The sequence below is a fragment of the Capra hircus genome, chromosome 24 (assembly GCF_001704415.2).
Source record: "Capra hircus breed San Clemente chromosome 24, ASM170441v1, whole genome shotgun sequence".
Lineage (NCBI taxonomy): Eukaryota > Metazoa > Chordata > Mammalia > Artiodactyla > Bovidae > Capra > Capra hircus.
In genome coordinates, this window is record NC_030831.1 from 56,992,310 (window position 1) to 57,009,519 (window position 17,210).

At 45.5% G+C, this 17,210-nt stretch overlaps 1 protein-coding gene across 1 annotated transcript in view; it reads right to left on the reverse strand.

The window, feature by feature from the left end:
- The window catches only part of FECH (ferrochelatase), a 36,251-nt gene that overhangs the window by 1,606 nt on the left and 17,435 nt on the right, over positions 1-17,210 (reverse strand). The window contains exons 5-10 of the mRNA XM_018039721.1: positions 13,516-13,650; positions 10,763-10,869; positions 7,396-7,494; positions 3,047-3,154; positions 2,436-2,600; positions 335-394 (exon numbers count right to left, since the gene is read on the reverse strand). Of these exons, the coding sequence (XP_017895210.1) occupies positions 335-394; positions 2,436-2,600; positions 3,047-3,154; positions 7,396-7,494; positions 10,763-10,869; positions 13,516-13,650 (674 nt within the window). The remainder of the gene's footprint in view (positions 1-334; positions 395-2,435; positions 2,601-3,046; positions 3,155-7,395; positions 7,495-10,762; positions 10,870-13,515; positions 13,651-17,210) is intronic.

Here is a 17,210-nt window from a genome sequence, read left to right on the forward strand (position 1 = left end):
CCCAATTCTATAACGTCTTCCTTTGCTAAGAATTCTCAGCGTAGAGAAAAGGCGAAAATTCAGGTTTTAGAAAACGAAATCCCCACACCCCACCTGCCGCACCTTGTTTCTGGAAGGCAGATTTTAAATTAGACGTCGTGATGGGTGGGTAGAAATAAGAAAACAGGGACTCTGAAGGAGGAGAGAGCCGGAGTATAAGGGATTCGATTTTATTTTTCTAATTAATTGGAACTCAAAATGTTCTAATATGTGAGAAAACCAATATTCTGTAAGAGTTTCTCAGAGGACCGCTCTCCGACATGTTCTGCTAAAATGGTTGTAACATTAGAGATACCTTTGAGAACAGTGGGTTTCCATTAAGAGACTCCGCTCTTCTGATGTTTTCAAGTCCACACTGAATCAAATGAGAAAAGGGAGGAAAAACACATACACATTTTATTTTCCTTTTTTTTTTTTAAAGAAACTGCTACAAAAAAATAAGTACACATACAGATACACACACAACTCAAAGTCTTGGTATCCAAGTATTCGCAGACCACCCAGAAATGAAAAACAGTCCTGAGACCAGGCACAGACATTGATTTTCACCTCTCTATTATCAAACTGCTCATCAATTTCTATTCCCACCCCCAAGCCCATGACCTTCCAATGGGTGCTTTGTTTCCAAACCATTTTTGAGGTTCTATCGGATAGAATACTCAAATAATTTAAATCTGCTTACCATTCTTTTTTAGTTCACCTTTCTAATGCCTACTTATAGACTCTACCTAAGCAGAATGTTGCTTTAGAGACTTAAATTTTTATGCATGCTTTGATTCCAAGTGCCAAAAGAGGTAAATTAATGTGTATTGAAACTAGATTGGATCTAATATGCAGAGTTGGGATTTTGACTATATTCTTACCTAGAAAAATTTAAGTTAAAAAACTAAGGATTATTTCACAACCATCCTTACTCCCCTCTCCAGAAATATCCTGTTAATTCCAGCTAATTATCCCACAAATAATTGAGAAATAGCTAACTATTATTCACTCAGGTAACTAGGATCTTCTCTTTCCCTTTCTGAAATGCTGATGGCTTTTCGGTTGCTCTATCTTTTAAGTTAGAAGACTGGAAACAGGAAAATGGTGAGATTCAGCAAACACAGTTCTCAACAGATTGATCATATTCTAAAACTTCATAGAGAGGTAGGCTGGCTATCCTGCTGTTGGTCACTGTCCTCAACCACTGGTTTTGTTTTGGCCACACCACACAGCAAGCAGGTTTAGTTCCCTGACCAGGGATGGAACCCTCATCCCATGCAGTGGAAGCATGCAGTTTTAATCACTGGACCACAAGGGAGGTCCCTAGAAAGCTTCACTAAATGAAGTCCATAGACAACACTACAATCTCATTTTAGCCAATTACAACTTTCCCATAAATTCCTTATCAGAACTGCTGACAAGCACCTTAGGCGCCCTCTACCTTCACGACCAGCAGGCACACACAAAAATGGGGCGGGGGCGGGGGGCGGCAGGAGTTGCTGCTGAAGCTCCCCCCAACCCACTCGCCACCCTGCCACCAGGTCCCAGAGAGGGAGACGTATTCTTCGCGGCCAGGCTCCCACCCAGCACACGTGGGATGACCAGCGCCGGGAGCTGGGAGGCAGGATGAGCGGGGAGGTCTTTTTGGGTCCCCAGGGTTCCACGGTCCCCACAGAAACAATGCTAGGAAAGGGGGCGCAGGCTCAGGCCAGCCCTCAAAAGCCCTGAGATGGGTCAACAGTGGTTTTCCTCCATGTGGATGACAATCACATCCATCTTCCATTACAAGACACTCAGGATGGTTGGTATTTGTTATTTCAATAATCAGATTGATCACAGCATAGTAGCAAACGGCTAATTAAGTGAGTGCATAGAAGAGGTCAGGGACATGACAACACATAACTGCTCCAGAGTTCATCCCATGGTCTTTCTTAAATGAGGAGGATTCTAGTGCCTCAAAACCCACCAGAAGCAGCGTCACAGCCTGAGCAAAGGGCGCTATTAGGTGAAGAAAGGAATTATATAGAGAACAATAAAATTCTTCTCTTCCAAACTGGTGAGAAGTACACTAATTTTTTTCTCAAGGAAGTGTGGTTCTTACTGCCTTCAATGGGTACAGTAACTCAAACTAAACACAATGATGTTGCCTGCAGTGATGCCCGGGCCACCCGTTTCGCAAAGGCACGAAAGTGCTTTCCCCTGCAAACGTGGAAGTGAAGTCGATTTGCTCAGATCAGAACTCGGATGAAGTATTATCCGGAACAATGAGGCCATAGGACATGCAAACACACATACCAAGCCATATTTCTGAATGATTCAATTAGATTACTGCAGAGAGAGTTACCTTTTAAAACAAATCACATTTCAAGAAAAAAATAAATAAAATCAAAATGGGATTAATAAAACACACTTACCTCATTGGCTAGAACTTGAGAGTACTCGATGTCCAGCTCATAGAGCGTTTCGATGTGATCGCTGGTAAACGCTATTGGAACCAAAAGGATGTTCTTCCTTCCCCTCTTACAAAGCCCTTTGATGGCCTCGTCTGTCTGAGGACCCAGCCAGGGCATTGGGCCAACCTATAAGAAAGCAGGAGCGCACACAGGGACCGTGTCTCACCACAGCCACTGCGCCGGACACACTCACATGCACACACCTGCACACACGCACACACGCAGCCTCCCTGTAAGAGTGAGGGCCACGCTTTACACCTCGCTAATGGGTTTTGGTATTTCTTTGTTAGGCTTGAATCCTTCTAGAAGCTGGCAAAATATAAAGAAGAATTTCTGTGATTTCAACTGAAAATAGTCTATTGCTTGAATGGAATCAATGGAATTCTGCTCATCACCTGTTTTCCTCTCCATCATATTTGCTTGCAGAATTCCTCCTGCTCATATGAGCAGTCAGGTTATTGCAGAACATTCTCTCTGCATGAAAAGGCCAAATCTGATCGTTTTATAACTAAGTCCTAAAACAGACATCCTCCAAAGAGCTGACCACCTGCAAACACATGGAAGCCACCTACCTTGGACTGCCAAACCAGCCGGTAGGGGTTGGAGTAACCCAGCTTGTCCATAACTCTCTGGACAGTGGCGCCCACCTCCTGAGGATAGGGGTCCCCTCTGTTGACCACCTGCAGCAGAGACACAGGAGTTCAGTCTCCAACATGGCGCAGGGTTCTGAGAGCCTAGGGCTGGGCAGGGAGGCAGCCTGGGCCCTGGGCTGGAGGCAGCCCCTCGTCCTCTGCACTAATGCCCACGCCAGCTGAGCCCAGGGCCCAACTCACTTGGATGGATTTCATCGGCCAAAGGCACACAGGGTACCAAATCAGCTCTCGGGTTCCTAGGAATGCATCAGATTCTACATCCACGTCACCCAGGGGAGATTGGCAACACCTCTGGAGGATGGATTTCTCCAATCCCCCGGCTGGAACAGGAACGACCACACAGAGACGCTGGCAAGGGATGGGCCTTCACTTTCGGTAGTTACCTAAAGGGCTGATTTTATTTTAATTTTTGACGGTGCTCTGCAGCTTGCAGGGACTCAGTTCCCCGAACAGGGACTGGACCTGGGCCACGGCAGTGAAAGCCCGGGATCTTAACCACTGGAATGCCCAGGGAACTCCCTGATTCTAGAAATGGAACTGAAAGAGTGCTGTACGGACAGTGTATAGAACTACTGAGTTCATGGGGACAAAAGGGGTGAACACTAGTGGAGTAAGAGAAAGAAGCAGCACGTGGTTCGGATTCCAGGCTCCTTGAGAACACGGCCTGTGCCTCTGAGCTCCTTCCAGTTCCTTCTCCCCACTCCTCCCACAGCAGCGGACCATGGCCACGCTTTGAGCACAGTGCCTACAAGCGCTCCTCACCATTGAAAGTGAACACCTTTGAAAGTGTGCAGCAAACATTTTCTTTTTACTGCTTTAATATTTAGCTGTATCGTTGCTCTTTAGTTGCTAAGTCGTGTCCAGTTCTTTTGAGACTCCATGGAACATAGCCCACCAGGCTCCTCTGTCCATGAGATTTCCCAGGCAAGAATACTTGAGTGGATTGCCATTTCCTCCTCCAGGGGATCTTCCAGACCCAAGGATCGAACCCACGTCTCCTGCATTAGCAGGTGGATTCTTTACCATTCAGCTACCTGGGAAGCCCATTTAGTTGTGTACCAACTTTCTAACCCCTCCCCCCCGATCCTGCTTTATTTCTTCCCACAACACTTATTACCTTCTAATGTTTCATACTACTTTCTTATCTATTATGCTTATTATCTTCCTCCTCCCCTTCATTCCCTGAATGCAAAGTTCTTTGGGGTCTGTTTTGTTCATTCCCCTATTTTCCAGTGCCTGGAATAGCACAGGTGTTCAATAAACACTGTTGAGATGAAATGATGAGCTATTCTATGATATGGCTAAAAGTGAGTTTGCCATTCGAAACATGAAGGCAGAATGAATGAGAGAAATACAAAGTCACCGTTAGACCAACACAGAAATATCCACTTGAAGCTAAAAATCAGTGAGCAAAAGTCTGAAAAACAGTAAGATATTCGCACAAACTCCAAGTAGCTCACTTAAAGATATTTTTAATCACAAAGAGACAATAGTGACTTTATAATGGGCAAATCCAGAAGACTCCACCTTAGGCAAATGACCACGATCGCGTCAGGAGTAGTGAGATTAATTGACAGGGTGCACTCCCAACATGATGCACTCAGAAGCACAGGCCACCAGCAGGGGGAGAAGGGGTTATTCTTCCTGATAATAAGCAACCTCAGTCTATGCATGAGAAAGCACCCAACACATCCAAAGGGAGGAGCAAGCTGCAGAATAACTGTGTGTGTGTGTGTGTGTGTGTGTGTGCGCGTGCGCGCGCACGGTAGTTGCTCACTCGTGTCCAACTCTTTTCGACCCCATGGACTGGGGTCTGTTTTGTTCATGTAGCCCGCCAGGCTCTTTTGTCCATGGGATTCTCCAGGCAAGAATACCAGAGTGGGTTGCCATGTCCTTCTCCAGGGGATCTTCCCGACCCAGGGAGTGAACCCGGGTCTCCTGCATTGCAGACAGATCCTTCACCATCTGGGCCACCAGGGTTGCTACAAAATCATGCTTCAAAAACATCAAGTTCAGCCAAGACAAAGACAGTAGGAGGAACTGTCCCAGACTGGAGGAGCCTAGGGAGCCGGGACAGGTGACTGCCCTGGGAAATCCTGGGAGGGGAAAGCAACGCCTGAGGTAGAGGTGGTGAAGAGCGAGTGAAGTCCTCAGGTAACAGCTCTGCACCTCGGCTCAGTTCTGTTTCCATCGCTGGACTTCCGGTTATGTGAGATGTCAACGTTAGGAGAACCTAAGGAACTCTGTACTATTCTGTAACTTTTCTGTAAGTCTAAAATGACTTCAACATATTATATATATATATATATATATTTTTTTTTTAAGGGGGAAAGGGGCTTCCCAGGCGGTGCTACTGGTAAAGAACCCACCTGTCGGTGAAGGAGACACAAGTGACAGGGGTTCGATCCCTGGGTTGGGAAGATCCCCTGGAGGAGGAAATTGCAATCCATTCCAGTACTCTTACCTGCAGAACCCCATGGACAGAGGAGCCTGGTGGGCTACAGTCCATGGGGTCGCAGGGTTGAACACAACCGAAGCGCTTAGCACGCAAGGGGAGAAGTCATTAGGAGAAAACGCAGAAGAACAGGGCTTGCAAGAACAGTTCTCTTGCTCAACAATCCCTCTGCCTTCCCCACCCCATCCTGACCCTCCTGACTTCATGGTGTGCTTCAGTTCTACCCAAGACCCTGGGCAGAAAAAAAAAAAAAACAACACACACACACACAATAAACCTGGAAGCCGCCTGCTCAGTCCCTGAGGGGGAGAAAGGGAAGTGAGGGAGAGAAAAGCGGAGAGAAGACAGCACCTGGAACCGTTCACGCATGAACACGTGTTTCCCCCTCTCCCGCTTCCCTCTGGCCCTTCAGCCGCTGCCTCATTACACACGGGCGGGTATAAAAAAAGGATGAGGGCCGAGCAGGAGGACAGGCGTGTGAAGAGGCTGCTCGCGGTACCAGAAAGGAGGACAGGCAGGCTTCCCGAAGAGCAGCTTCTCTCTGGAGCTGCCTACTGCCGGATCGTGCCCCCGGGCGAGAGCAAGACACAGGCTGCGAAGGGCTCGCTCCTGGCGGCTGCCAGGTGGCGCCACAGGCCAGTCAGAAGGGGGGCCTCAGAGAGGACCCTGGGCTAGCTCATCAACCCTGCAGCTAAAACCTTAAGGATGCCTACGGCAGTAATTCTCCGCCCCTCCAGCTTTGACAGCGACGTTTCAGGATACAGTGCTAGCTGCGAGCTGATGAAATGGGCTCCTCACCCCAAGCGTTTCTGCGCATCACACATATACCAGCTCCGTCACCCTTGTCTCCAAAAACGCGATCGTCACGGCACAGAGGCGCTATTTCAGCAAACACCCGGGGTAATATGAGAAACTAAGGAGCAACCAGATCATAACTGGATACACTCTACAGGGACTGGCCAAAATGTGCTCCCCTTGGCGAATGAAAAACGAGCCACTTCCTGGAATTCAAACAAGTTCTGTCAAGTCTTGAGGACAAAAAGAATGGAGTTGAGAGTGCTCCGTCTGAATATGGAAGCCCATATTCAAGGAACCATCCAAGTTCCTTGAACAGGGCAGGTGAAAACAGCCTTCTTTAACTGTCCCATTTAATAAAATTCTCACATAGGAATGGATCTTCAACTTACTTTAAAGGAACTTAGGAAGATAATATCTACTCACAATATCAAAGTCTGAATGAATTGTTATTAGGTTTCAAGAGCCTCCCTGGTGGCTCAGCTGGTAAAGAATCCACCTGCAATGCAGGAGACCTGGGTTCGACCTCTGGGTCGGGAAGATGCCCTGGAGAAGGAAAGGGTCACCCACTCCAGCCTTCTGGGCTGGAGAATTCCATGGACTACACATCCATGGGGTTGCAGAGAGTTGGACACAACTGAGCGACTTTCACTTTGAGGTCTCAAGAAATGAGTCTAGAGGGTTGACTCATTGGAAAAGACTGATGCTGGGAGGGATTGGGGGCAGGAGGAGAAGGGGTCGACAGAGGATGAGATGGCTGGATGGCATCACCGACTCGATGGTCGTGGGTTTGGGTGAACTCCGGGAGTTGGTGATGGACGGGGAGGCCTGGCATGCTGCAATTCATGGGGTCGCAAAGAGTCAGACATGACTGAACTGAACTGAAATTAGCACCAAGCTCAGTTTGAGATTTTAGAGTCCCTCCTTGCCCAGGGCTTAGGCTGAATGGAAACTGGACCCATGTTATACCTTCTGAACCCTCTACCGCTGAGTCATCCAACAAAATGTTCTTACTTACAGACATTGGCAGGGAGTGAGCAGAAAAAAGAATGACCACCTCGCGTCTCTTCTCAGGAGGAAAGTGATCCAGCTCTTTCAGAATATGGTCAGCAAAGCACTGCGGGAACACCAAGAAAGGGGGGATACAGAGGGGGCGGGAAGAAAGACATGGGAGAAGAGAACATTCTGTAAATAAGGGCAACACCACAAATCTCAGCGAAAACCTCAAACACGGGAACTGCCTCTGTCAAGAAAAAAAAACCCCTGCAAACTGTAGTCTCTCTAGCTTTGGTTCATCATCAGAATGGCTCATAACGGTTCCAGGGGCCTGGGGAATTTGATGGGAAACTTCTAAAGCTTGCTAATGGCTCACTGAAAATGAACGCTCTGGACCTGCTTCCCCGTGGGAGGCACAGGGCACACTTCCAGATGGAAAGGAAACGCAGATGGAAAGGAGGAGTTGTTTTAAGGCCTCTCACTCGCTCCGTTAGCAGGAAAACCGCTTACAGGGTCTTTCTGAATCTCCCTTAGTTTGGCTTTCAGGCATATCACATTAAAATACATTAGACAGAAATAACCGAGGGATAAGAAAATATGGTTCCTTTTTTACGACCTTGGCCTCCCTGAGTCAGTCTTCATAACGACCTTCCTAACAGCAGACGAGAAGGTTGTACAACTCTCGTTCAATTCACAGAGAGGGGAGACGCGGCCGACGGGGGGGCCCGTCGGGTCCCATCTGCGGAGCCTGGGCCAGAAGGCAGCTCCCGCTCCTCCACATCTCTGTCCACCAGACCAGCCAAGCCCCTTCCGTGGCCAGCACGTCCAGAGTCACATCAGTAGGTGCTGAAACACCAGATCTGAGGAGGCCTCCTTTCATCTCACTCTTTAATCATGCTGTCATTCAATTTATAAAGCAAATGGCTACCAAAGACATGAGTGGGTCAACAGACAAAACTGGAGCATGAATGTAAGTTGGGTAGATTTCAGTGTCAATGTGAAGCCTGCTGAAGTTGAATATTGTATCATTGCTATGGAAAAGAATATACTGTTCAGGTGTCAAGAGTGGTTTTATACATCTGTGTGTGTGTGTATGTATATACATCTTATTCTCAAAAGGTTCAGGAAAAAAATTATGTATACATAGACACACATATGCACACACACATAAAGGGTATGCAAATGATAAAGTGGGATAAATGTTAACATAGGAATCTAAATAAAGAGATGAGGGTTCCTTATATACTATTCTGGTAACTTTCATGTATGCTTGAAATTATTTCCAAATAAAAATGTTTTTAAACATAATATTAAAAAAAATTATAAAGGACAGTTTACCAAAACCATGTAAATTTGCACTTGTTGGCATTTTTGATACATCAGTGGTTAATATGACAGGATGAGCAATTACTCCATAACAAATATTGGAATATTCTTAGTTTTCTCAGAACCCTCAAATTTTGATAAATTAGTGCTCCAAGGCACAAAATGGTGCCTAGAGAGTTTGCTCCCTTTTCAAAATTTATAATTTACCTACAGAGTCAATGTGATAGGATTAAACACCAACATAAACAATATTTTCTGGTGGTCTTCGCAGTGTTAGTAGACTAAGGGTGCTCACAAAAGATTATATTTGTACAAGCCCAGACAAGGAGGCCCAGTGCAAAGTTTAAAGAGAGGCTGCAACATACATTTACTCTAAATATTCCAGCAGTTAGATAACAGAAGCAACATGACTATTTTCAGTAATTACTACTTATCATAAGTAGAAATATAGATTAAACACAAGATTTTTAGTTCCAGTTTTTGTTTGTTTAGTTTTTTTCCCCCCATTTCCACTAGATATCAAATCTCCTTCTTGTGTAATCCACATAATACTAATAAACTCTAAATTTTTGTTTCCTCAAGATTTTAGTAGGATTTCTCCTTTTATCATCTTGCATGCAAGTAGAGACACAATTTGTTACGGCTTACTGCAGACTCTAAGCCGTCATCAGCACTGAGGAGCCGTGGGCAAGCTGAAATCATCTAAAACCCATCTGCGGTATTTTCCAGGCGCAGCCCCTCTGCAGAATGAAAGCGGCAGGCGGCTCTCAGAGCCTTCAATCACACCGTCGAGGAGGGCGGATAAATGCCTCTAAAATTCCCTTTCATTTTATGAAGGGAGACTTCCTCAGTTAAGAGACCTTTCCATCTTTCTGCTTCCCCCCTTTTCAAAGGACTGAATTTTAATGCAAATCTAATTACTGCCTGATCAGGGCAGGCAGATGCTGCACAGATCCCCCTTCTCCGCTGCCACATGGCAGTGCTGACCCGAGGCACCCCTCGTTTCCAACCCCGCGCCTCCGGGGCGGAACAGGCAGGCCAGGCTGGGGCTGCAGGCAGGCTGGACGGGAACCGCCTCCCCGGGAAGAGCGAACTCGGTGGGGACACCACACCCGGGCCAAAACGACACCCGCCCCTGAGAGAAGGCGCCTTCTTCCCACCTCGCTTAAAACTGAATTTGAGCCTCTGCGTTAACCCTTGACGGCGCCTACGCGCCTGAGGAAGACACGGACTGCTCAGGGGCGAGCCGGCCAGTTCCGCGAGGTCTACCACCATCTAGCGGGGACAGATGTCAGTGACGCCAGGCTTCAGAAAAAGGGTTTAAGCAGGTATTTGTCCGAGGAATGAAACATGAACTAGATGAGCTCCGCGTCACTTAGTATTTCTTCTACCTAAACTGACTCAAAGGTAGAAAACTTCTACCAGCGGGACCAAGCAGTGTGTGTATGATGAAGGGCCATACCCAGTGGCACTCCCATAGTCAAAGGGTGAAGAATATAACAACGCCATCTCAGAGCTTTGGAACTGCAGTTTTAACTGATAAAACCAAGCATCTGTTACTATAAACATTACGCATATAAACTGCATAGGGGAAATCGGAAACTTCTAATATAGACACTTTCTCAACTGAAGTGTTAAATTTATTCTATGTCTCAGAGCACGTAGATATATTCCCTTTAAAATCTTTAGGTCTTGATATTTTAACAGATTTAGAAAATAGAGAATCTACTAGTTGGTTATTCAATCTACGAATGGAGATTAGATAAACACCCTGCATAATTCTTTTCCCTTGCATATTCCTTCACGTTCTTTTGGTCACTGTGAAATACAAAATTCAAAACATAATTCTGCTGTAGTTTGTAACTAATACTATTAATCTGAAGAAAGGGAAGAGTTAAACCCTTAACCTTTACATTTTTTTCTCCTGGCATAATAAATCAAGACTCAAATACTTTAAGGAAGAGGACAGTAGGCTCGGAAGGACACCCACAAGCCAGGCTTGCACAACAGCCTGGCCCACACCAGAAGCTGGGGCGCTGGGCAGCTGGTAGTGGTCGGCTTACCTGAATGAGGAGGGGGTGCGTCGGCCACCTGTCAATCGTGCTCCACTTCATCGTGGGCTTCTTGTCCACTTCATTATAGTATCTGTAAATGGCATTTAAGCTGCTGCCTGAAATATACAGGGGCCACTTAGTACATGCGTGTGGATTATGGTGGAAATAAAAAAACAGACTAGTAAAGGCAGTAATTATAAGTTCAAAGCAGGTAATTTCTGCACTGAGTCAGTCTAATTACAATCATTTCAATACTCTAAAATGCATATAGATCTAACTACCCTGCAAATGAAGATCACTAAAAAGCAATCAATTTCAACGACCTTTCAAAGATTAGTGAGGCCACTTCTCTAGAGAAGCACAGGGTCGGTGGATTTATGAAATATAAGCGGTCGTTATTTGCAAGGACCAAGTCTTACAATGGAAAGCATGTTACATTTTTCCCCCGTTATGAAGGGAATCAACCCCATTTACAGGAAACATAGCAGGTAGGAAAGAAAGGAAAAAGAAATGAGGCATGACCCCAGCACGCTACCACAATCATTGTTTCATTCTAACTGGAGCTTTCCAGTGATTTTTCTTTATAGCTGTGATGTTTCACAAATTAATCTCAGTATATGGGCACTTTTGTATCCTGAATATTTAGGGCATTTTTACTTAGCATCGTGAGATGAATATTTTCCACATTATAATAAAAGCTTTATAACCATCCTTTTTAATGGCCCATTGACAAGAAAAACAGCTTATTAAGGCTTCTAAGCTCATCCTCTATTTTTATCTACTTTATTAAATTATCCTCACTCCCTAGAATAAGTTAAATGGGTGCCAAATCCTTGTAGGTAATCTATCAAAACTCGTATTTCTAAGCAAGAGATGGTGAACATGAAAATTCAAAGACTACAGAAAGGAAAGCAGATGGTGCCAACCCAGGGCAATTTTCTTCCTGGCCTAGAGGATTTGGCACTGGGGCCAACCCCTAATCCTATGAAACCAACCCTAACATGGGGCCTCCTCGTCAATCTTCACGTGGGGCAAATGCTCCAAAACACGGCCATGCTTCCTGACACCAGTAGTTTCTCTCCTAGAACTATTCATCAGTCAGGTCTCCAGATAAAAAACACTTGCCAGCACAAAGCCCTACTGACATCACATGTACTCTCAGGCTAAGACTCAGTTTTTTAAAAAAATAAATACATCGAGTTCCGTTTTTCTGAGCAGAATACGAGTCAGATAAATTCAAATGGAGTCCATCCCAGGTTCAAAACCCGTCTCTCCAGAAATCATGAAGCGGTCACCGCCATCTGCATGTTGCAAGCCACATTTCACAGGGGAATCTTCATTGTCGGATGGATTGGGTTGGCCAGAAAGTTCGTTCGGATTTTTCTGTAACAGCGTGCCTGAAGGAACTTTGTGGTCAAGCCAATACAAAAGGACTTCCGGAAGCCACAGGAGGTCTTCTGGATCACTCAGAAACATTCGATGAACTGCCTAAAGCAGTAAATAAGGGGAGAGCATAACTAAAAAAAAAAAAAAATTGCCTGATTAAAAAAAGTGATTGATACATTGAATATCCTGGCACTGCCACATGTGTCTAAATAAAGCAATAGACAAATGGCACTCTAGTGACCTCCAAGAATGGACATGCCTTCACATCTCTGCAGTGAAGCTGCGCCTTCCCTTATATCCCAGGGAAAACCTGCACAGACCTTGACGTTTTAAACACACAGGCAGAGCCAGCTGTGAGATGCAACAGTAGTAATCCTTTGTCACAGAAATAACCATCTTCTTGCTTAATTTTAAGAGCAGACATTTACATGGTGAGGTATATTTTTTAAAGCCAGGCAAAAAGTATAGCTTAGAAAGGTCATAAAATTTTTCTCCAATAACATGTTAGACATGTTACCAGACATTTTAAAGACACATATCCAAAAGAAACCACAATTCAAACTCTTGAGGGTGTCTGAGAACTTGGGCACTTTCACAGGGGCTCTGAATAAATATTTAAGGCACACAGCAGGCTTCCAAGATTTCTTTCAGTAGCCTTTTGTTTTCTCCTTCCTGTTATAGAAATAATATGCACTAATGTCCAAAAGCAATTTAGAAGCAAAAATGTGCTGACCCCAGAGCCTTGAAAAAGAATGCAAACAAACGTAATTGTGAGTGACATTAGACATTACCTATACCTAAATGATACAGAGATTGGCAAAACATTACCCTCCAGCTCCAATTAAATATCTAGGAAACAACACCTAGTAATACTTCCCCAAATCTAGAACACTGAGAGAAGTTAGCAAAGGAAACCCTAAATTGGGCTTTGGTTTGACCAGGAACCAACCCGTAACCAAAATACATATCCGTATTTCCAATGTTATACGGACACCTCTGCTTGCAAAATGGAAACATCTTTCACCTTTGCTGCATTAATAAGAATGCTGTCGTAGCCATAAAAATAAAGGTTTATTACACAAACACAGAAAGTGGCTTAAGGTGCATTACAGATCCATTCTACATGCATTAAAGCACTGGACACTGGAAGCCTCTGCCTTTCACCCACCATTTGTAATTCTCAGTCCACTGGCTAATAACTCAAGGGACAGATGAACCATGAGATTTCAAATAGACTGCCCTGAACTCTCACGTTTAACACAGACAGGCTGGATTTGCCATTCAAATCGAAAGAGATCCATCCTCTCCTGCCCTCCGGCCTCCTGGTTCTTCTCACTGGGCCAGAGCCACCCTCTGCCAGCAGTGGGCAGGCTTACCTGTGGTGGAGCAGCTGTACTGGGGGTACTGTGTGAAAGCAACCGCCCTCTCCAGGCCGTCCCTCTCCATCTCTTCAATTGCTTCCTCTGTTAACGGGTGGACGTACCGGAATCCAATATAGTATTTGTGTGGGGCTGTTAGGCAGCATGTGTGGAAAGAGAAAGTATTCATCTTGATATAGATTCCGAACATAATGCAGTGCCCAGAACAAAGGACAGTTAACCTGATTTCCTATGAGGCTGATAATGTGGGCAAGGTTAGAATATTCCTTGGATCTTCTCCAGCCTTTCACTGGTAGGTGCATTTTTCACCACTCTTTTCTGTGATCAACCTCCCCCAACACACACATACTTTCATGGAGTGCGTGGTTTTTAAAACTGAAGCTTCTGTGTCTTGTTCTCTGCTCTTGGCCAAGACAAGAGAGACTCGAGAGCAAGGAGTCAAGAACTAGCATGCATTCTTAAATATAACCTCCTCTATGGACAATGGCACCCCACTCCAGCACTCTTGCCTGGAAAATCCCATGGACAGAGGAGCCTGGTAGGCTGCCGTCCATGGGGTCACAAAGAGTCGGACACGACTGAGGTGACTTAGCAGCAGCAGCAGCAGGGACACTTTTTCTTCTTATCTAAACCCCGTTTTTCAGATAAGGAAACAGACTCTCAAAGGTTAATGAACCCACCCAAAGGCACACCTAGCAGACGGTCCAGATGAGATTCACTGGGGCCTCTTCACCCCAGAGCCTATGCTCCGTGCACGCCCACCACTTCACCCCAGCCTTCTCATCGCCCGAGACCCCAGGCCACCTAGTCTACATGAAAGCTCTGGGATACTCGATAAAAGTTCATTGATAACAAATGATTGAAGTGATTCTTCTCATTTACATGAAAAACAAGGCCAAACCCAACAACAATGCTTAAGCTGGAGGCACTAAGTGGGATTTAAAATCATTCTTCTGGGACTGCTGTGGCGATCCAGTGATTAAGACTCTGCTTCCAATGTGGGGAGCGTGGGTTCGATCCCTGGTCAGGGAACTAAGACCGCACATGCTGAGTGCAGTGGACAAAACTTAATAATAAAATCATTCTTCTAGCTCCTAACTGTCCCAAGTCAGGGGCTGTCTTTGTGTTCCCTCTTCCATCACTTCACCAATTCTATCTCCTCCTTTATTATTTTAAAAGCTCCTCAACCAATTTTTTTAGGCATTTATAAAATCATAAAACTGGAAGCTTTCTAAAGTTACCCAGGGCTTCCCAGGTGGCTCAGTGGTAAAGAATCCACCCACCAAGCAGAAGACTCCAGTTCTATCCCTGAATCGGGAAGATCCCCTGAAGAAGGAAACCCCAACTCCCTCCAGTACTCTTGCCTGGGAAACCTCATGGATGGAGGAGCCTGGTGGGCTGCAGTCCATGGGGTTGCAAAGAGCCAGACACAACTGAGCACCCACGCATCTTGTTTACTTGTCTTTTCACAGGATTATACCCAGTTTATACTCAGGAATGAAATCGAAAATACACGACATAAACATTAAGTCTAGTGAAACCAAGGTCATCTTACTGTCCAGGCCTCCGCCAGGGCTGCAGCTAAGAATATGATGCTAAATTGCCACAGGAAACATTTAAGTTAAAGAGAAGAAAAAGATAATACATCAATTGTGTGTCTCTCTGTGTACATACTATAATGTGTATTATATATATATGTATATATGTGTATTATATGTATGCATATATGTATATTATATGTGCATATATGTGTACTATATATGTATATGTGCGTATTACGTATATGTATGAAAGTGAACGTGAAGTTGCTCAGTTGTGTCCAGCTCTTTGTGACCCCATGGACTGTAGCCCACCAGGCTCCTCCATCCATGGGATTCTCCAGGCAAGAATACTGGAGTGGGTTGCCATTTCCTTCCCCAGGGGATCTTCAGATCCAGGGATCGAACCTGGGTCTCTCGCATTGCAGGCAGACGCTTTAACCTCTGAGCCACCAGGGTCCTATGTATATGTATAGATGTGTATTATATATGTGCATATGTGTATTATATATTATGTGTGTGTATTGTATATATGTGCATATGTGTGTGGTGGATATAGATATATAAAGCATCCCTCGGTAACTTGTCCAGGGGACTGAATCAGTGGACCGTGCTGTCAAGAACAGAGGCAGAATGCCGACAGGAGGGAGAGCCACGTCCATGCGTGGGAAGGATGCTCTGATTCCATGATCTCCAGTGGCGACTACAAAAAGAGGAAGGAGGGGGCACAAACGAAACCTTTCTCGACTGCCTGTCCCTTCGAGGCCTCCGATTTTCTGGTCTCTTGCATAAAGCATGGTGGCCTGCCGTTCAAACCCCCCAGAGGACAGAACCTGGTAAGCAAACTGCTGGATGGATTGTTCAAAGATTACATGGTTCGCGCTAAAGCTGTCCACGATCACAGTGTCATCAGGCCCGTTTTTCAGGAGCTCTTGGTGCTCTGAGCTGGGCTGAAGTGGAATTTGCTTTCTGATCTATTCTGAGACAATACAACGATCAGACTGACAGACCAAGATCCCCCAAACGCTGTGGGTCAACCGGCTTCTGGCGTTTTCTTTTCCACTGCCAGGAGTTAAAAGCCACAGCCTAAACGCCTGGGGCCTGGGAGTTTCTCAAATGTTAGAGGCCTCCCTCACAGATAAAGGTGGGGCAGTGACCATATCTGGAGGTGAGACAGAGAAAAATACTCTGGAAAGAACAGATAATGCTTTCTAAACAGTCCAGTTCAAGACGGCCTGCAAAAACATGTTTCAGCAAAAGCGACAAGGTGCTGGGCCTCTCCTGAGGAACTAACAAGCCTTCACAGAGGCTCCCAGCTCCCGAGGAGAGAGGAAGGAGGCTCCAGGGTGTCAACCAGCAGACCCCCGTCTGGGGCACCACATCCAGCCAGAGCGAGCCCGCAACACACGACTTGCGGACACCGCCTCGTCCAGCCTCAGACCAGACGCCCAGTGAGCACCCTTTGGTGAGAACTATAGAGAAGTACAAAAAAAAGAAAAAGGAACAAACAGAAAAACCATTTTTTTAAACAGTAAAACTTCATTAACCTCCTCTCCATTCATTAAGTGATGGGCGACAGTTCAACTATCATGGGCGATAGATAGTTCAAACACCTGATTCGTACATGACTCTTTGAGAGAAGCGCATGAAGTCATTATGATGCTTTTTAATGTGTAGCTGATCATGGTGAATAAGAAAAGCTCAAATCTTCTGAATTTCTATCATGTAACCATGCTAACGCCTCTCAGGATTATCTGATTTTAATGTTCACAGTGACCCTAGGAGTGGGAGTGGGTTATCATCCCCATTTTCCAGATGGGGTTCAGTGAGTTGAGTCATCTGCCTGATCTCACACAACCAGAAATGGGGAAGCCAGCTGCACCTGAAATGACCCTATTTTGCATCCAATAAAGAATAAAAGTCTTTTACTGAGTAGCACTTACTCAAGAGCTTCACTGAAAGCGGACACAGTGCATGTAACTAGATATCGTTTGTAAGATATATTTTACTGTATTCGTTTTTAGAAAAAGGGGTCCTTGTATGATCACTCATTTTTGGCCATGCTGGGTCTTTGCTGCGGCACAGGGGCTTCCTCTGCCTGCAGTGAGCGGAGGCTGCTCTCTAGCTGCCCTGTGCGAGCTCCTCACTGCGGCT